We start from the raw sequence: 21451 nt of genomic DNA, 5'->3' as shown, positions 1-21451 counted from the left end.
CACACACACACACAATGTTATATATAAAATATCTATAGAGAGAGAGAGAACAAATGTATTTCAAAATTCAGCCGCAGAAGAACTATTAATGGCTTTTAATTTAAGTGATTTAAACTTGCAGGGCAGGAGAGGTGCCCCTTTGGGTGCAGGAGCCCAGCGGCAGATGACTCATTTGCCTCCCAGAGTTCTGCCTCTGTACAGTAGTGCGGATTGGATACAGTGTGCGCTGGATACAGTGCGAGATATAGGGCCTTATGGTTCACACTCAAAGCTCCAAAATTCTCAGCTTTGCGTGTGGTTTAAACACCGCCCGCACGAATGCTGCCCCCCCCCCCCCTCGCACGCCGAGTTTCCCCCGCACGCGCGCGAATTGCTATTTAGCATGAACATCCATTAGAGTGCGGATTGGATACAGTGTGGGTCGGATGAAGTTTGGTATACAATGTGAGATGGATACAGTGCGGGATGGATACAGTGTGGGTCGGATGAAGTTTGGTATACAATGTGAAATGGATACAGTGTGGGTCGGATGAAGTTTGGTATACAATGTGAGATGGATACAGTGTGGGTCGGATGAAGTTTGGTATACAATGTGAGATGGATACAGTGTGGGTCGGATGAAGTTCGGTATACAATGTGAAATGGATACAGTGTGGGTCGGATGAAGTGTGGTATACAATGTGAAATGGATACAGTGTGGGTCGGATGAAGTGTGGTATACAATGTGAGATGGATACAGTGTGGGTCGGATGAAGTGTGGTATACAATGTGAGATGGATACAGTGTGGGTCGGATGAAGTGTGGTATACAATGTGAGATGGATACAGTGTGGGTCGGATGAAGTTTGGTGTACATGTGAGATGGATACAGTGCGGGATGGATACAGTGTGGGTCGGATGAAGTTTGGTATACAATGTGAGATGGATACAGTGTGGGTCGGATGAAGTTCGGTATACAATGTGAAATGGATACAGTGTGGGTCGGATGAAGTTCGGTATACAATGTGAAATGGATACAGTGTGGGATGGATACAGTGTGCGTCGGATGAAGTGTGGGTCGGATGAAGTGTGGTATACAATGTGAGATGGATACACTGTTGGTCGGATGAAGTGTGGTATACAATGTGAGATGGATACAGTGTGGGTCGGATGAAGTGTGGTATACAATGTGAAATGGATACAGTGTGGGTCGGATGAAGTTCGGTATACAATGTGAAATGGATACAGTGTGGGATGGATACAGTGTGGGTCGGATGAAGTGTGGGTCGGATGAAGTGTGGTATACAATGTGAGATGGATACAGTGTGGGTCGGATGAAGTTTGGTATACAATGTGAGATGGATACAGTGTGGGTCGGATGAAGTTTGGTTTACAATGTGAGATGGATACAATGTGAGATGGATACAGTGTGGGTCGGATGAAGTGTGGGTCGGATGAAGTGTGGTATACAATGTGAGATGGATACAGTGTGGGATGGATACAGTGTGGGTCGGATGAAGTGTGGTATACAATGTGAGATGGATACAGTGTGGGTCGGATGAAGTGTGGTATACAATGTGAGATGGATACAGTGTGGGATGGATACAGTGTGGGTCGGATGAAGTGTCGTATACAATGTGAGATGGATACAGTGTGGGTCGGATGAAGTGTGGTATACAATGTGAGATGGATACAGTGCGGGGTGGATACAGTGTGGGTCGGATGAAGTTTGGTATACAATGTGAAATGGATACAGTGTGGAATGGATACAGTGTGGAATGGATACAGTGTGGGTCGGATGAAGTTTGGTATACAATGTGAGATGGATAGAGTGCGGGATGGATACAGTGTGGGTCGGATGAAGTTTGGTATACAATGTGAGATGGATACAGTGCGGGATGGATACAGTGTGGGTCGGATGAAGTTTGGTATAGAATGTGAGATGGATAGAGTGCGGGATGGATACAGTGTGGGTCGGATGAAGTGTGGTATACAATGTGAGATTGATACAGTGCGGGATGGATACAGTGTGGGTCGGATGAAGTGTGGTATACAATGTGAAATGGATACAGTGCGGGATGGATACAGTGTGGGTCGGATGAAGTTTGGTATACAATGTGAGATGGATACAGTGTGGAATGGATACAGTGTGGGTCGGATGAAGTGTGGTATACAATGTGAGATGGATGCAGTGTGGGATGGATACAGTGTGGGTCGGATGAAGTGTGGTATACAATGTGAGATGGATACAGTGTGGGATGGATACAGTGTGGGTCGGATAAAGTGTGGTTTACAATGTGAAATGGATACAGTGTGGGATGGATACAGTGTAGGTCGGATGAGTTTGGTATACAATGTGAGATGGATGCAGTGTGGGATGGATACAGTGTGGGTCGGATGAAGTGTGGTATACAATGTGAGATGGATACAGTGTGGGATGGATACAGTGTGGGTCGGATGAGTTTGGTATACAATGTGAAATGGATACAGTGCAGGATGGTTACAGTGTGGGTCGGATACAGAGCAGGTTGGATACAGTGCGGGATATTGGACCTAATTCTAATCTCATTGATCCCCCACATGTTCGCACGGGGGACCGATGTTTCTGCCCTGTGCATGTGCAGGGCTTCTGTGTGGGCACCTTTGTTGACCTGCACTGTCTCAGTATGGCGCTCGCACGGGGAGGGGGGCGGTGCTCCGCTATGGGAATGCTCGGTGTTTCATGAGCATCCCAATGCAAAAGCTGGGTGTACCCATGTAAATGTGGGCGGGACACAGTGTGCTGGGCGAGGGCGGCTGACATCACATGACATCAGCTGCCCACCCTGTCTTCTTCCCGGAGCCAACAAACAGATACTTGGTCACTAAAGATTAGTGACCAAATCGGGCGCTAATATATTGTAAGGTATAATAATACATTTGTTAATTTGAGATTTTATATAAATATATTGAGCTGCAGCTATTCTATATGCTCAAGTGTCTGAGCATATAATTTGTATTGGGTCCGATAACGGACTTCACACAAAAAGACCAAATGTAGCCACAAAAGTGGGAATTGCTGCGCTATTTATTTGTAATATCTTAAAGGTATACACACCATGAGTGAATGCACAGACTTAATGACTGGATGGAAACTGTCTCAGAATAATAACAAAATTAATTTATTTATACAGATATAGAAATTTTGGTACTTATGTATTATCTGGGCTCCCATGTTAAATGCACCCCATTTTTTCATACCCCTGCGCTCGCCACCGTGCCCGAAGCGTGGCGAGTGGACGCGGTCTCATAAGAAAAACGGGAGCCCAGATATTACATAAGTACCGAAATTTTAATAGGCGGCCACCTATAAACAATAAGACATGGTAATGTACTAAAAAATCAAGATAAATAATTATGCGCATATAAAAATCATAAAAACATTTATACAATGAATTTCTGCATAGAAAATACTTTTTATAAATAGGTTTTCTATTTGCCTCCCAAATTTAGATATATTTCCAAGGTAGTGGATGGTATGTATAGCAAATTTGCCAGAAGATAATGTTCCTTGTGAGGAAAGGGTAAGCCGAGCTGAACCCACAGTGTTGCCGGGCCACGGCACTACACAGCGGGGAGTCTGTATAGATGAAGAATAGCTCGCGGGAGGACAGTTTGTATATAAGAGCAGATGCTATGGAGGGTGGTGCGTTGTTGGATATGTATCTCACCTATACCTCCAAACAGTCCTTCACCTTGCGAGTCCGGAGTGTCCCGCCATGCGGAGTTAGCTGTGATGTTAGGCGGGCAGGTGCGGTGGATGTTGTGCGCACTCACGCTGTCAGTGATAATACAGCGCGTCTCTCACCCATGCTGGATTAGTACTCCTGCTGGCGTTCAACGGTTATGACTCTAAGCTTGTGGCTTTATACGGCTAGATGGTACTGCCGTGTAAGGTGAAAACCAAGCAGCTTTGCAAAGAAGATTTTCTGGAAATAATCATCCGATGTTTGTCTGGCTGTTGGACAATAAATCACCAATCGCTGGGGGGTAACTGCTAACGCGTTTCGCCCTCCAAAAGGGCTTTTTCAAAGAAAGTGTGTCTGTCTACAATGCTAATGACACTATTACATGCTGGACATGCCCATTCTGACTTGTGGCATGGAAACTACCCTCAATAAATTGCTTCTGCCCCTGAATTCACTCCTTTAGCTTGTTCTCTGGAACCGGTCCCACCTCCCTGACCAGCTCCATTTTCCCATTGATATTTTGGGAAAATGACACTTACCACTAGAGACCAAAGACTGACACAGTGCCAATGTCTTTGCTTTCAATGTGTGGCACCATCTTCCTGAAGGGATAACTGGGAAGATGGTGCCAGCTACAAGTATACTCCACAGGGGCAGCGGACCCAGGCCCCTGCCAGGATTGTCCAGCAGCCTGAGCCCAGGTAATTAGTGCAGACTACCCCCTACTGGACCACTGGGGGGATCCAATTATTTGCAACAACACTCATTTTACCTCATAAGGGTGAGCAATACACTAATGGGCCCCATACATCAGCAATCACAATTTATGGATTTCCAGATACAGGGATTTTTTGGCCAGATAAATGGATTTTACAATCTATCTGACTTGCCCACACATTACAGATTTATTTCAGTGATCGGCAGATTTTTCCATCTAAAGATTGCATCTTCATATCTGGAAATTGCCCAATCGATTGCTGTTCATAATGTAAATAGATGAAGAAGACGAATTGGGAATGCCCACACATATAAAAAATATCTGCAGATAATACCAGATTATTAAACATGTTTAAAAACCTGATTAAGCAATCGATTGGCGATTTTGATTGGGATTGCCAAAAGGGGGAGCCCACACATCTAAAATTAATTGTGGCAATCATCTCCATATCTGAAAATTGTCACAATTAATTGCTGATGTATGGGGCCCTTAAGGGAAGCTGTATGTATATGTGAATATCACAGATAAAAGATCTGTATAAGTATTAATAAGGATATGGTAAATACTTGACAAACTCTTTTTTTTCCTTCGCAGACACAATGACTTACCTTGGCAGCTCCTAAGTCTCTTCAATAACCAGCTGAGTAAGGCCGATCTCTATACTTTAAATAGTACTCACACCAACATTCCCAAACTGAAAGAGGGAAGAGTTGGGGGTCAGGTAAGTTTGGGGAGCAAGTGACTGTAACGTTACAGGGAATTATTAGTTTGAGGTCTGCAAACACTGGAGGAGATGTATTTTGTGTGAGTCAATATTTAGTTCATACATTTTGCTCCTCCCCTTTAACTTTCTCCAACTTGGAAATAGGCCACCGCCTAACCAAAACTACATTGCTGGCTTGCACTGATCACTTTGATGCATTTCAGCCATCAGATATGTGGGGTCCTAGACTGGCAACAGAGTCAACACTGGTGACGCACACACTGCTCCCGCAGCCTGACTTGACATTTCATGACACACAACACATGCAGCCAGCAGAACCTTCACCCCAGCACCCTACCGCTCCAGGGCTGGTCCCTGTAGCCAGAGCCACAGAGTAACTCCTCCAGTGCAATCCCCATAGTCAGAGCCGCACCGTGGGGGTAATTCAGACCAGATCGTGTACAGCTGCAGCCAAGCAAATATGTCCAAAACTCATCATAACGGGCTCACCATCAATTGATTGTTACAATGGGCACCAGTCATTGCAGGCTCAGAGCAGCCAGAGGCTTCCTCTGCGGTGCGATGTATACAGGGATATGGAACTAACATCACGCACCCTCACCCACCCACGCTCAGGCCCGCCTGCCTTTTCCTGGACACTCGCAGCGTTTTCCTAGGCATGTGGCGCCTGCGTTTTTCTTAGCAGTCCCACTAAACCTCTGGTTTCAGCCCTCAGGGGGCCTACTTCCTGGCGCATGGGCAGTGATCAGAAATAGGGATGGCCATCGTTGCTATTGCCATCTATGGCAATTCGGCAACTGGCCATCGATAGTGCTATGCTATGCAATGGATGACCATCGATATTTTTACAAATCGATAGTCAACATGGGGAGGGGCTTTGCGGGTGTCAGGGGCGGAGCTACGCTCCGTGTCCCTTCACTTTGAAAAAACAAACAGTAAAACATTGTTTTGCTGTTCCATCGATGGAGGGAAACCATCTGGTTCTCCCTCATCGATGGCAAAAGTATTCGACATCGGCCATGAACCATTGATGATTTTGGATCATCGATAGTCGATGGCCATCCCTAATCAGAAAGAGTAGCAGGAGTTCATCAATGCCGGGTGTGGAATTCGCGGCTGTGTGATCAGGTCTGAATTACCCCTAGTAGCCGCAGCCAGCCCCGCCTCACCCCAGGACTCTTCCTTCCTACCTGCCTGCCTCGTCCAGACCCTGAGATACCATGCTGCTCCCACCTATTGCTAGAAGGTAGCTGCCTGCAGACTAGTTCCAGGATGATACCTGGAGACTGCAGGTGTCGGTGGTAGGAGAAAGGGTGGGCCCCCAGTGTATCCAGGCCTGGGACTTTAGTCCTTGCGGTCCCTTTCTGATGCTGTCCTGCTTTGATTCCACACAATGTACATTTCATTGTATGTGACTGAGTCTGAATCTGTGTAGGGGCTCCGATGCAAATGGCCATGACTTTCCCCCTTGAGCCATACTTACCGACTTTTATACTCTCTGGAGACCAGATACTGCTGCCAGGAGGGGCGGAACTTGGCTGATCAGCAAACTCCGCCCCCATGACACTCAAACGTGTCAATTTGTGGATTTGCGGAATGGGGGAGGAGCTAAAAGGATGCAATTTGCCGCGGACCCACAAAATCCTGGACTTGGTGCTGCAGATAAGGGGGGCGCAGGGCTGCAGGGGAAAGCAGGAGACTTGCCAACTTTCCGGGGGGGGGGGCAGGAGAGGGACCCGATTTTCAGGAGCCTTCTGGCCATAGGCATGTATGCATTACGCTGATGCCCGTTTTGCTTCATCTGCGACTTTGTACATGTTTAAACGAACTCATGTGACATCAATGTTGCAGCGCAGTGTCTGTGGCGCAATGCGAGTGGTGTGTCGCTGATTCTGCCATGCGGATAGATGTCAAATGTAAAGAAACATATAATACGATACTCCTCTAACAGTGCCTCATTCATGCTGGACATCTCGCGCCCTATGGCGTACAGACACTAGGGGGTATTTAAAAGTGGAGTTGTTGCCTATAGCAACCGATCACATTCTACAAAGGTGATAGAGAAATGATCAGTAGAATCTGGTTGCTATGGGCAATATCTTCTTGTTTACAAAACTACACTTTAGTAAATATACCCCTAGCATGTGCGCAGGGGATTGGTATGAAATCCCGGAGGTCAAAATCCGGACGCCGGAATAACGACCACCGCAATGCCGACAAAGGGGGGGGAATATGGATCGCCCCCCCCCCCCTTGCGGGCTAGTTGCGCTCGCCACGCAGCAGGCCCGGTGACTCGCTACGCTCGGCACACTAATTTATTCTCCCTCTATGGGTGTCGTGGACACCCACAGAGGGACAAAGTGCCGGCATTGCGGCGGTCGGAATTCCGGTGTCGGGATTTTGACCGCCGGGATTCCGACCGCCGGGAAACTGACTGCATCCCGTGCGCAGTATGACACTTACCAATTCACTGTTTTTATTTTCTGTAGTTCTGGGCTGCATATGTCCCCTGTGATACTCAAGGCAAAGACGCTGTTAAACGGACATTGGAGCAGATAGACATCGTCCATCAGATGTGCCATAAGTATCCCGACGTGTTCATGTGTGTGAGCAGTAGTACAGGTACAGGGGTGCGGGTTCCTGTGTGTGAGCAGTAGTGCAGGTACAGGGGTGCGGGCTCATGTGTGTGAGCAGTAGTGCAGGTACAGGGGTGCGGGTTCATGTGTGTGAGCAGTAGTGCAGGTACAGGGGTGCGGGTTTATGTATGTGAGCAGTAGAGCAGGTTCATGTGTGTGAGCAGTAGTGCAGGTACAGGGGTGCGGGTTCATGTGTGTGAGCAGTAGTGCAGGTACAGGGGTGCGGGTTCATGTGTGTGAGCAGTAGTGCAGGTACAGGGGTGCGGGTTCATGTGTGTGAGCAGTAGTGCAGGTACAGGGGTGCGGGTTCATGTGTGTGGGCAGTAGTGCAGGTTCATGTGTGTGAGCAGTAGTGCAGGTACAGGGGTGCGGGTTCATGTGTGTGGGCAGTAGTGCAGGTACAGGGGTGTGGGTTCATGTGTGTGAGCAGTAGTGCAGGTACAGGGGTGCGGGTTCATGTGTGTGAGCAGTGGTGCGGGTTCATGTGTGTGAGCAGTAGTGCAGGTACAGGGGTGTGGGTTAATGTGTGTGAGCAGTAGTGCAGGTACAGGGGTGTGGGTTCATGTGTGTGAGCAGTAGTGCAGGTACAGGGGTGTGGGTTCATGTGTGTGAGCAGTAGTGCAGGTGCAGGTTCATGTGTGTGAGCAGTAGTGCAGGTACAGGGGTGCGGGTTCATGTGTGTGAGCAGTAGTGCAGGTACAGGGGTGCGGGTTCATGTGTGTGAGCAGTAGTGCAGGTACAGGGGTGCGGGTTCATGTGTGTGAGCAGTAGTGCAGGTACAGGGGTGTGGGTTCATGTGTGTGAGCAGTAGTGCAGGTACAGGGGTGTGGGTTCATGTGTGTGAGCAGTAGTGCAGGTACAGGGGTGCAGGTTCATGTGTGTGAGCAGTAGTGCAGGTACAGGGGTGCGGGTTCATGTATGTGAGCAGTAGAGCAGGTACAGGGGTGCGGGTTCATGTGTGTGAGCAGTAGTGCAGGTACAGGGGTGTGGGTTCATGTGTGTGAGCAGTAGTGCAGGTACAGGGGTGTGGGTTCATGTGTGTGAGCAGTAGTGCAGGTACAGGGGTGCAGGTTCATGTGTGTGAGCAGTAGTGCAGGTACAGGGGTGCGGGTTCATGTATGTGAGCAGTAGAGCAGGTACAGGGGTGCGGGTTCATGTGTGTGAGCAGTAGTGCAGGTACAGGGGTGCGGGTTCATGTGTGTGAGCAGTAGTGCAGGTACAGGGGTGCGGGTTCATGTGTGTGAGCAGTGGTGCGGGTTCATGTGTGTGAGCAGTAGTGCAGGTACAGGAGTGCGGGTTCATGTGTGTGAGCAGTAGTGCAGGTACAGGGGTGCGGGTTCATGTGTGTGAGCAGTAGTGCAGGTACAGGGGTGCGGGTTTATGTGTGTGAGCAGCAGTGCAGGTACAGGGGTGTGGGTTCATGTGTGCGAGCAGTAGTGCAGGTACAGGGGTGCGGGCTCATGTGTGTGAGCAGTAGTGTAGGTACAGGGGTGCGGGTTCATGTGTGTGAGCAGTAGTGCAGGTACAGGGGTGCGGGTTCATGTGTGTGAGCAGTAGTGCAGGTACAGGGGTGCGGGTTCATGTGTGTGAGCAGTAGTGCAGGTACAGGGGTGCGGGTTTATGTGTGTGAGCAGTAGTGCAGGTACAGGGGTGCGGGTTCATGTGTGTGAGCAGTAGTGCAGGTACAGGGGTGCGGGCTCATGTGTGCGAGCTGTAGTGCAGGTACAGGGGTGCGGGCAGGTGGCACAGCAGGATATGGGGCCCAGTCACGGGGCTGCGAATTTGCTGCCCTGACGATTATCAAATGAGCACACATGCACACGGCACGCTGTGCGCATGCGCGGGGTCCCCTTGCAAATAAAGCCGATGACTATCCATCGCTGGCTGTTTGCCAGTTGATTGACAGCCGGGGGGGAGGGGGCATTTGTATGCGGCACCCCAGCGGTTCCTGGAAGTGCCGCCTTAAAAGGCAGGTGGGCCCGGCTGTGGTGAAATAGGGCTGTGACGTCAGCATCGGCCTTGATCTCCCCACAGTCATCACAGCAGAGAGTAAAGGTGCCCATACACGCACCGATTCTGCTGTGCGTTTTGTGCTAATTTAGCATCGCATGCGTTGTGCATGCGTTGTGCATGCGATGCGATAAAAAGACAATACAAAAAGTATGTGCAGCACATACTTTTTGTACTGTGCGATGAGATGCTGCGGGAGCGCACATCTCGTAGCGCACATCGCATTGGCAGAATCTGCATGTATGGGCACCTTCAGTCTTGCTTACTCGGTGGCTGCAAGCAGGAGGATAGTTTGATAACTGGGGTCCCGGTGGTGGGAGGGGGTAACTTGATAACTGGTGGTTCCCTTAGGAGGATAATTTTATATCTGGGTTTCTGCTGGGGGGGATAATTTAATAACCTGGGGGTTCCGCTAGGGGAATAATTTGATAACTGAGGGGGGGTGGGGGGGTGGGGGGTGGGGGGTGGGGAGACTTGATAACTGGGACTCTACTGGGGGATAATATAATAACCTAGGGGGTTCCGCTAGGGGAATAATTTCATAACTGGGGGTTGCGCTGGGGGAATAACTTGATAACTGGGGTTCTGCTGGGGGGGACGACAATATGATTTAGGGGTTCTGCTGGTGGAATAATTTGATAACTGGGGGTTCTGCTGGTGGGATAATTTGATAACAATATGATTTGGGGGTTCAGCTGGTGGGATCATTTGATAACTGGGGGTTCTGCTGGTGGGACAATTTGATAACTGGGGGTTCTGCTGGTGGGATCATTTGATAACTGGGGGTTTTGCTGGTGGGATCATTTGATAACTGGGGGTTCTGCTGGTGGGACAATTTGATAACTGGGGGTTCTGCTGGTGGGATAGTTTGATAGCTGGGGGTTCTGCTGGTGGAGTAGTTTGATAACTGGTGGTTCTGCTGGTGGAGTAGTTTGATAACTGGGGGTTCTGCTGGTGGGACAATTTGATAACTGGGGGTTCTGCTGGTGGGATAGTTTGATAGCTGGGGGTTCTGCTGGTGGAGTAGTTTGATAACTGGTGGTTCTGCTGGTGGGATAGTTTGATAACTGGGGGTTCTGCTGGTGGGATAGTTTGATAACTGGGGGTTCTGCTGGTGGGATAGTTTGATAACTGGTGGTTCTGCTGGTGGGATAATTTAATAACTTGCACGTGTTGTAAATACACTTTTTAAATTCATTTTTATTATTTTTATTTTTTTAAACTACAGGGATTGAAGAGGCCTTCAAAGCCAAGAAGGTGGCCAGTCTGATTGGTGTTGAGGGTGGACATTCAATTGACAGTAGCTTTGGAGTGTTACGAACTTTTCACAACCTAGGGGTGCGTTATATGACGGTAACTCACAGCTGTAACACCCCATGGTAAGAGCATTCACTGAAAAATGTCACTGACAGAACAATTATTAGAATGGCAGGCAAACTGTTTTCTCAAGTTGCATATTATAAGTATGGTTTCCGGTACAGGTCTACAGTAAGACTGTTACTCGTGGTGATTTGGATTACATTTATTAAATGTATTAATGTGTGTGTGGGCTTCCACCAAACACCAACACATGCAACAATGATACAAATATGGTCATTGTGTCCATATGTCTGGTTCTTGCCAGAAAAAAACACAATTGGACGATGACCGAGATCCACTTTTGTGGCCAGATTAATCTGTAGAAGTCATGCTACACAATTACAGTCCTCCACGGATCATGTCATCCACAGATGGAGCTATATTTAGAATTTATTTATTAACAGCAGATGTCTAGCCATATCCTGTTGTCATAGATATAAGACTTTGATAATGATAGTGATTTTGGAAAGTTTCCCTCTGCGGGTATAGCCTATCGAGGCTTGTACTGTGTTGAGAGCACTGGCCAGTGGTCTGGTCACCATTACAAACATTAAGAGAAATGCGGACAGGATCACTTTGATGTGATAATATATTTAATCCATTTGCAACTTATACCTGTGAGTGCTGCCGTCTGTTCTTTGTTTTTCTACATACCTTTTATATTTATATATATATATATATATATTTTATTTTACCCAGACCGGTATCTGAACAGATACATAATTTAAATTCCCATTATCCAGAAAGAGTCTCTATAAAGGAACACAGAAGATGAGACCTGTGCAGGTTTATCAGTGATATAGTGTACAAGCAACACATGAAGATGATTCGATGAATGCAGTTTGACACATATTATACTAACCTTTGATTGGACCTTTTCTCTCAGGGTAGATAATTGGCTTGTGGATACAGGATCAGATCCAGCTACACACAATGGCTTGTCTGAATTCGGGAAGGTAAGTATAAAAATATTAATCCCAATTTAAGACCTCTTTGTATCTTAAAAAAATAAGCGGTACATGGGTAAGTCCTACTGTTGGGACATTTTCAAGTGTAGATTTTCCTATTTGAATAGTCTATAGAAGTGAAATCACAATGTACCATATGAAGTAATGCTTCAAATAAACAATAAATAATCTTATAAACAAAAAGTTAATATCTCACTTACCCGCTAAGTAGCAATCGGTGCTGAAATAATGGTGGATAGTTATAAAAGCAGATGCCAGGGCAAGAGGGAGTGTTAAACTGGCCATACACCTATGTGATTTGTGCCGCTTTCACCCAATTCCGACGGATTGGGCCGAGAAATCTGGTGAAAAGTGAACAAATCTCACCTGTTTGACACCCGATCTGATGCACATTCCCATGTGCATTGGATCGTATCCAGAGATAGACCCTAACCATAAGTTAAACTGGAAGTGCAGCCGACAGTGCACATCGCAGCTGCTTTTTTGAAGCTATGATTTATCCCATCCGATTTCCCTTGAACTCCCTTTTTTTTTCAGTAAATTGCATGTAAAAAATGGCACATAACGCAATAAATCAGATGGAAGAACTCCCGGGAGCTGCTGGGATAGTTCAAGGGAAATCGGATGTGACTTGTGCCTCAAACAAGTCGCACTAATGTATGGGGGCCTTTAGAACTAGCAACCAATTAGAATCTTGCTGTCATTTTTCTAGTGCATTGTAGAAAATGAAAGCAGTCGCTTGATTGGTTGCCTTTTTCCCTTGCAACTTTTTGGAATCTAAAATAAAATGACACATTTTGCAACAAGTATGATAAAGATATGGATAAGAAATCTAGTTTATGTAGTTTGCCCAAGATGGCTGCCTTGCCTGGTGTCTTTGTTGGTAGGGTGATCAATCCTTGGAACGTGCGGTCCACAAATGGCCTCCTCAGCTCTGTAGTATGCTCATGGTTTCTGCATTTTCTGCTAAATCTTTGTATCCTATTCATTCTTTTTGTATTTATTTTCAAAAGTAAGAGAATTGATGAAAATGGACCTATTTATCATTGCCAGCACTGGGGGCATCTAAACTGTGTGTAAACCATAGCAACCAATCAGCTTTGAAGTAGCATTTATCAAGTACATTATATGGAATTATAGGGAGAAGCTGATTGGTTGCCACTGACTAGTTAGTAACACTGCCGTTCCAAGTATTTATGTGAGGAAAGCCACATACAAAATAAGGTATTAGTGCTTGTGAGCCGAATACTGGGGGAAATGATGATACGATGAAGTGTACAGGGTGTAACACAGGTGGCGAAAAATCCTTGGAACCCCAAAATGATGGACAGGCACCTGCACCATACCCTCCAACATGACCCATCCCATTAGGTACAAAATGCTCTGTTCCTGGACTTCCCTGCCAGTGACAGTTACAGATGTGAGCCTACAGCACAGACCAATATTCAAAGAGGGGGGGGGGGGGTCACATCAACTCTCAGTGATGTTTGGGATGGCAGCTGGTGTGGCTCCCCTTTTTGAATATTGGACTGTGCTGCAGGCTCACATCTGTAACTGCCACTGGCAGGGAAGTCCAGGAACAGAGCATTTTGTACCTAATGGAATGGGTCATGTTGGAGGGTATGCTGCACTCCATGGAACTATTAACCCTTTTCTCCCCACAGAGTGTAATACTGGAGATGAACCGCCTTGGGATGATTGTGGATTTAGCCCATGTGTCAGCTAAAACCATGAAGGACACACTGGAGGTCTCCAAGGCCCCTGTTATATTCAGTCACTCGTCTGCCTATGAGTTGTGCAAACATGCCAGGAATGTGCAGGATGACGTTCTCCGAACTGTGGTAAGTGCAAATGGGATTCCTCAGAAATCCCATCAGGTTTACAGTGTTATCTCCATTTCCATGTAATATCCCCTCAGATTGGCAGCAGCCTGTGACTGGCCATTCCCCTGATAGTGCCCACAGCCATCAGCATGCTTGTTAGATAAAGACATTCATAGCAATACATTTTTCTCTAATGAATATGCAGGAACAGAATAATAATCTAATTCAGCCCTGATCGCAGGAAAAATTTGTTCTTAAAATGGGTAAAACCATGCTGCACTGAAGGTGGGGCAGATGTAACATGTGCAGAGAGAGTTAGATTTGGGTGAGTTATTTTGTTTATGTGCAGGGTAATCATACTTGCATACCTGACCCTCTCCATGAGGGAGAAAATGCTCTGTCCCTGGGCTTCCCTGGTAATGTATGATTGCCATCACCTGTGGGGAGCTAGGTCATTGATAAGAAAGGTGTTTCACCACAGGTGATGGCAATCATACATTACCAGGGAAGTCCAGGGAACAGAGCATTTTCTCTCTCATGGAGAGGGTCAGGTAGGTAAGTATGGGGTAAATACTGGCTGCTTTATTTTTACACTGCAATTTAGATTTCAGTTTGGACACAACCCACCCACATCTCACTATGTCACCATCTGCCCCACCTGCAGTGCACATGGTTTTGCCCATTTTGAGAACAAATTTGTCCTGCAATTGGGTCTGAATTAGACGCTTTATTTGCAAAACATGCAATGTGTGTGGGGTCCAGAGGACCCCCAACAGTACACATTTTCCAGGTCTCCACACAGAATCACAGGTGAACTAATTAGCTCCACCTGTGATCAATTAAAATGTCAGTGAATAATGAGTGCACCTGTGCACCTGCCAGGAGACCTGGAAAACATGCACTGCTTGGGGTCCTTGAAGACCGAGTTTGAGAACCACTGTACTAAACCATTCATCCATAATTGTAATGCATTTTTAATAAATTTGAAGCCATTTCTATTAAGTGGTACCGGCTGGTCCCTTGGTAGAATCTGCCACGCTGAGCCATAAGTAGCTCTGGGGCAGATTTAACAGTGAGTGATATCCTTGTTATCTCATGGTACCAATGGTAAATCGTGCCCCAGACAATCAACTCCAGTCATGTGACAGTTAGTTAGGGGCTGATTGGCTGGAGCACCGTTCATTGTTAACCGCCCCTCTATTTCTGGATTTAACAAGAGATGTATCTGGAGCCCTTTCTTTCTGTTACATGTTAGCAAACGCTACCACATGATATATAGGTTCCCCTAGAAGTTGAACCCTCTTCTTCTTGTTCCCAATTACTCAATCCCGTCATGCCCTCAAGTTCGGGAAGTGAGGACGGAACAATAACCTAATTTATTCTATTTATTTTTTAACCAGAAAGAGAAGAGAGGCCTGGTGATGGTAAACTTCTACAATGACTACGTCACATGCAGCAGGACTGCTAATTTATCAAATGTCGCAGGTAAACTGAGATGAAATAAAAAATATATATTACAATAGAATTGTATTTACTACTTACTGGCTTCTAGCTGTGTGTGTGTATAGCGGGGGAGGAAGAGACTCCTCAATGGAGCACGGGTGGTGGTGGGTCCCATTCAACAAAACCTGGATGCAATATCTTCTAGGTATGCTGAAGAGTCCTGGCTGACTCACTGACAGTCGGGATCTGACGGTCGTTACTCTGACATTGGAATCCCGACTGTCAAAAGCCTGACAGTCGGAATCCCTACTTACACGGTTTACAGAGGGAGAATAGCTCACAAGGTGCTTGAATGCGCTCAACCCCCCTGTTGGGCTCCTGACCGTTGGAATTCTGAGGTCGGAGAAACGACCGCCAGAATCCCAACTGTCGGGAAACTCATACCATACCCATGCGGAAGCCAGTGGCCAATTCCTTGGTTGCAGTTTCACTGACAGTGCACTGCTGCACGAGAACACGGCCATCCTGATTAATGTTCACACGGAGTGATCCGATGTCATTACTACGTACATTTCTGAATCAGGCCCGCCCGATGTTGGGAAGGCCCTAAGAAGGCCATATCTTTTCTGATTGTAATAGTCCACAAAATGTTTTTGCATTCAATATGATTGCTGATATAAATTCTTAAATTCTGCAAAGAAGATAAAAATCATGACTTTGAAAGGCCGTAAATTTTTAGCAAATACACCCCCCACCCCCCTTCCCCCCAAATGATTTGGTTTGGAAAACACAAATCAGGTTTCTAGCAGGTAAAACAAAGATGGCTAGTACTGTATACAGCTTCCAAAATCCTCTGTGGAGTTTGAAAGAAATACGGAATTAAGGGAAAGATAGAGGGGGGAATTTACTAAAGGAAATTTGTAAAAAAAATAGGTGTATTTGTATCCAGAAATACACTTATTTTTGACATTTACTATCCCGAAAATACGGCAATTCGTATTCGTATTGATGTGCTGTCAAAAATAAGTGTATTTCTGGATACAAATACACCTATTTTTTTTACAAATTTCCTTTAGTAAATTTCCCCCTGAATGTCTTGGGGTACGTAAATGAGATTTATAGTGGTAGGGTTGAAACAGAGCGGGACAATAACTGTTACCCAGTTAGGTTGGGTGTGGTACAGGGGTCCGACAGTCGGGATCCCGACAGTCATTAGCCCGACGTCGGGATCCCGACAGTCATTAGCCCGACAGTCATTAGCCCGACGTCGGGATCCCGACAGTCATTAGCCCGACAGTCATTAGCCCGACGTCGGGATCCCGACAGTCATTAGCCCGACGTCGGGATCCCGACAGTCATTAGCCCGACAGTCATTAGCCCGACGTCGGGATCCCGACAGTCATTAGCCCGACGTCGGGATCCCGACTGGCTGGACCCAGACAGTATGGTGAGCACAACTAAGCCCCTTGCTGGCTCGCTACGCTCGCCACCTATTCTATTATCCCTCTATGGGGGTCGTGGACCCCCACAAGGGAAAATAGCAGGTGGCCATCGGGAACCCGGCTGTCGATGTTTTGACAGTCGGGTAAATGCCTGTCAGGACCCAGGGCCGGTCACTGGAGGGCGGTAGTGAGCAGCGGCAAAGCTCCGGCTGAGAAGAGCAGCAGGAAGGTGCTGGGAGCAGGTAAGTGAGCCCCCCCCCCCTTCCTGGAGCATGCCCCCCCCCCGTGCTGGTCATTGTCTACGTCGGGGGTAGCGCCCGTATAGACCCTCCTGGAGCCCACCCAGTGGTACGGCCTTTGCCACACCTCCCCTCCTGTACCACATCTCCCACCGCCAACTCGACCCCCCCCCCCCCCCCGCCCGGAACAAAGCGGCAGCGGATGCATCCCCCCCCCGAGCGAAGCGGCGGTGGCAGCCGCACCCCCCCCATGGAGCGGGTGAGCGCGCCGGAGCCCCCCCGCCATGCACCGGCACTGTCGGGACCCCGTCCGGCACCCGTTAGGTTTATTCCTAATTGTATTTCTAGGTCGTATACTTGGAATATAGCTGCCATTAATCTGTGAGATATGTTGCAGGGGATATGATCATTAGGTGGACCCTATTAGGGTCGACATGCATTGGGTTGACCAATGAAGGTCAACACAAGCATTAGGTAGACAATGGGAAGGTCAACAGTCAAAAGGTTTTTCACTTTCCATATACACTACGGCGTGGTTGGAGAATAGAACCGTGTGCCGAGCACAGCGAGGCCCCGTGCCCGAAGCATGGCAACATTCGGGGAAAAAACAAATAAACTACTGTCTACTGACTATCAGCCTTCCTGTTGTTGACGTAATGCTTGTGTCGACCTTAGCCACGTTAACCCATTTCAGGTGTCGACATTGTGGTCGACCAATGCATGCCGACCTAAATTGGGTCAACTCAATGCCCCATTCCCAATTGCAGATAGGGTGGGAGGAACATGAGATTCGTCTGTTGAGTACGGGGGGGCTCACTATGGATTACCAGGACATGATATTGCAGCGGTGCCAGTACTCTCATTCGTCCTGTTATCCTGTGGCTGTAATATAACACTGTGGCTGTAATATAACACTGTGGCTGTAATATAACATTGTGGCTGTAATATAACACTGTGGCTGTAATATAACACTGTGGCTGTAATATAACACTGTGGCTGTAATATAACGTTGTGGCTGTAATATAACACTGTGGCTGTAATATAACACTGTGGCTGTAATATAACACTGTGGCTGTAATATAACATTGTGGCTGTAATATAACACTGTGGCTGTAATATAACACTGTGGCTGTAATATAACACTGTGGCTGTCATATAACGTTCCCTTCTCCTTCCCAGATCACTTTGATTACATCAAAAAGATTGCTGGCTATGAAGCTGTTGGATTTGGGGGTGATTATGACGGCGTGCCCAGGTAAGGTATCACATATAGGCACAGGCGGACAGATTATTGTCACTTATTTGTAGAGAGCCAATAGGTGACGTGGCGCTGTACATTGAGGGGTTCATAATAGACATAAATAACATGCAATGACATGAGAACTGCAGGTAACATTGCGATTGGTTCAGAAGTAATAACAAGCTGTTGAGCCGAGTTAGATGCAGCAATGAATAAAATAGGCCGTTCTGAGGTTTGACCGCTTCCCGCAAGCTCTAGAATGTATCATGTTCCGAAGCTTGCAGTAAGTTCCGGAATGGGATACATTCCTGAGATTGAATCCTGTGGGCAATTCTATCTGTAGAAGGCATTACCCTATAGAAACCTATGGGCAGCTATCAGCCTTAACTCCTGAAAGGGATCTGGCTGGATCCCTCCCAGAACCCTCTGCGGCACTCAAGGCATGCACAGGACTCCTGGGTTCTAAACCGGGAAGTGCTGACACTAGAAAGGACAGTTCTTAACCAGGAGAGCTGTCCTTTGTCATTTTTACATTTGAAACAAAGAGAAAGAAAAGAAATCAGTTTGGACGGGACGCACTCCTCACCCACAATGTCTATTTTAGACTCTTTATAAAAACATACCTATAATTAGGTGTATACTTTATTGGTGTATATTTACACATTGACCTAACCGGTCATCATTTATTTTGGAGGTTCTCAATTTTATTAATTGTATGCAACCTTTTTTATATATGTTCCCTTTGCAAGGGATAATAAGTAGCGAAATTATTAAAAACAAAGTGAAGATATAGAAGAAGAAAGGGTTTAATAAAGATTTAAAAGTATCTCTGTGATCTGTTTGTTGCTGTATTTAGTTTGCTTAATTTGTTGCAAATGTATCCAAATCTGTATTTACTTTATAATAAAGTGAATTTCCAAGTCTGCTATGTTTCTTGTCTAGATTCGATTTTTACATTCCTCCTTTGATTCTTTATGTCACACAAATGTAGTATTCATTGGAGTATTTAATTGTGTATAAATCGTCTTATTTCTATTCAAGCTTTAGCTAGTGCCATTATGGTTGCGCCAAGAGGAGGGATGTGTCATGCATCCCACCCATGTCAACATATGTCGACATAGACACCAAACACTGTGAAAAACTTTTGCTGACCTTTTGAATGTCGACCATCTCCATCTTAAGCTTGTGTCGAAATTCTGTCAATGTGGATCTGTAGCGTGTCGACCATTTTTAGGTCACTGTCGACCTAGAGTCTGACCTTGTCAACCCCTATACCATAACCCAGTGGTTCCCAAACTGTGTGCCTAGTGAACATGTGGCCTATCGATTCACTAGGTAAAAAGTTCCATTGATAAGGTACTCCCAAAAAAATGCACAGGGCTGTTCAAATTAAAGTATTGTTACCACTAGATGGCACTGTTGCAATACAATGCACTTGAGTACACTTAGAATTGATCAGTGGTGTCCTCCATTGTGGTCAACAACAGTTTCCATTTGAAGAACAGTATTTTCTAGGGTAAATGTAACATCTTAACTGGCATAACCAACACATAATATCTAATACAGATTCTAGAAAAGAGTGTCACAAAAGTTCAAATTATTGGTTGTCATTCAAATTGGTTCGGCAGATAAAACTTCTTAGTTAATCAGCCCTTTATCAACATAATTTTATTGCCGTATTTCTGATTGGTCTAGAGGTAATAGTGGTTCTGAGGCAGGACGTCGGTGGAATCGCGGAGGTGGAGAAAATATTGATCTAAAAATACAGATGAACTCACCTATGTATAATTAAAGATAATCCTGAAAACCTGTTGACGGTTCCTTGTGGATTGGATTTGGGAACCTCTGGTCTAGATCATTTCTTGTTAACTTTAAATAATCTTACTTTCCACAGGGTACCTCAGGGTCTGGAAGATGTTTCCAAATACCCTGACCTTGTAGCTGAGCTACTCAGGAGAGGATGGTCAAAAATGGAACTGGAGGCAGCCCTGGCCAAAAACCTCATCCGTGTTTTCCGCGAGGTGGAGGAGGTGAGGTTCTAGCCCCGTAGAACAGCCTCCAGCCTGCTGCAATATCTACCAGATCAGTGTTCTAACAATTTTTCTATGTTTTCCTAGACAAGTATCAAAATGAACAATGCGACTATTCCCAAGGATGAGCCCATTGATTACAAGGAGATAAAGAGTGACTGCCGCACAAGCTATGGCTATAACATACAAAGTAACACAGCTGATCGTCAGCTCTTGGGTCAAGGACTCTGTCTTTTGTGCCTTCTTTATACCTTGCTGTTTTGAAAGCCAAATTTCACAGGTCATAGTCTGGTAGACAAGCTATGTTGTGGAGACCAGGAACTCATGCTGAAGTCAAGAAGTTGGCACCTAAGTAATTGGGCAGCTGGGACTTGTAGTTCACTAACAATTTTGGAGCGGAAGAGGAGATTTAAACAATACTCACTGGTATTTAAAAAGCAAACAAACCCCCCCCCCCTCCTATTTAAAAAAACAATATATAGAAAATTGTGTGTGTTTTTTATTCTCGGTTCCATTACATATGTAAATATAATGTAAACATTCTCATTCATTTGCCTGAAAGAATAAATCTATTTTAAACCTAATACTTGATAATTTTATGTACGTAGAATACTTACGAGGGGAAGGGGGAGGGACTGGATCGGACAGGTGTATGCCCAGGATTACAGTTTAGCTATGGATTGTCTTTGGGATGTGATTTGGGGGTAGATATACAATAAGGGCATATAAATGCTACACTAAAGGGACTTTGGCTGGAATCACAAGAATAACCCCTGCACTGCAATACCAGACCCTCTGCTGCTGTATTGTCCATTCACAATCTGCTCACTTTGGGCCAGATTCGTACAGGTTCCAATTTGGCCCCATCTCGGATGATGAGGGGTGTACGCATGCTCAAACCCAAGTGTTATACTCCCCGGGGCGTTCGCAAAATGAGTGACAGGCAGGGGGCAGGGTCCGCACAGCATTTCATGGGCGTGGCCATGGAAACGCTGGGTGTGCCCCTGCCTGCCTGGGGCGGGGGGATGATGTCACATGACGTCTGGCGCCTCACACTTTACCATTACTAAGTGTAGTCCATGTGGATGGCAAAGTATGAAAGAAACAAAAAGA

General features: G+C 46.3%; 1 protein-coding gene across 4 annotated transcripts in view; it reads left to right on the top strand.

The window, feature by feature from the left end:
- The window catches only part of DPEP1 (dipeptidase 1), a 34439-nt gene extending 13629 nt beyond the window's left edge, over nt 1-20810 (top strand). For all 4 annotated transcript variants that reach the window (XM_083165454.1, XM_083165455.1, XM_083165456.1 and 1 more), the window contains 9 exons: nt 5019-5145; nt 7638-7770; nt 11023-11173; nt 12040-12109; nt 13786-13962; nt 15345-15429; nt 18248-18323; nt 20203-20338; nt 20426-20810. In XM_083165454.1, the coding sequence (XP_083021580.1) occupies nt 5019-5145; nt 7638-7770; nt 11023-11173; nt 12040-12109; nt 13786-13962; nt 15345-15429; nt 18248-18323; nt 20203-20338; nt 20426-20602 (1132 nt within the window). In that variant the 3' untranslated portion in view covers nt 20603-20810. The remainder of the gene's footprint in view (nt 1-5018; nt 5146-7637; nt 7771-11022; nt 11174-12039; nt 12110-13785; nt 13963-15344; nt 15430-18247; nt 18324-20202; nt 20339-20425) is intronic.
- Nucleotides 20811-21451: the final 641 nt, after the last annotated feature.

The sequence above is a fragment of the Crinia signifera genome, chromosome 11 (genome assembly GCF_055691185.1).
Source record: "Crinia signifera chromosome 11, ASM5569118v1, whole genome shotgun sequence".
Classification (NCBI taxonomy): Eukaryota; Metazoa; Chordata; class Amphibia; order Anura; family Myobatrachidae; genus Crinia; species Crinia signifera.
Note: the sequence above shows the minus strand (reverse complement) of the source record. Positions and strands in the feature narration are given on the sequence as shown.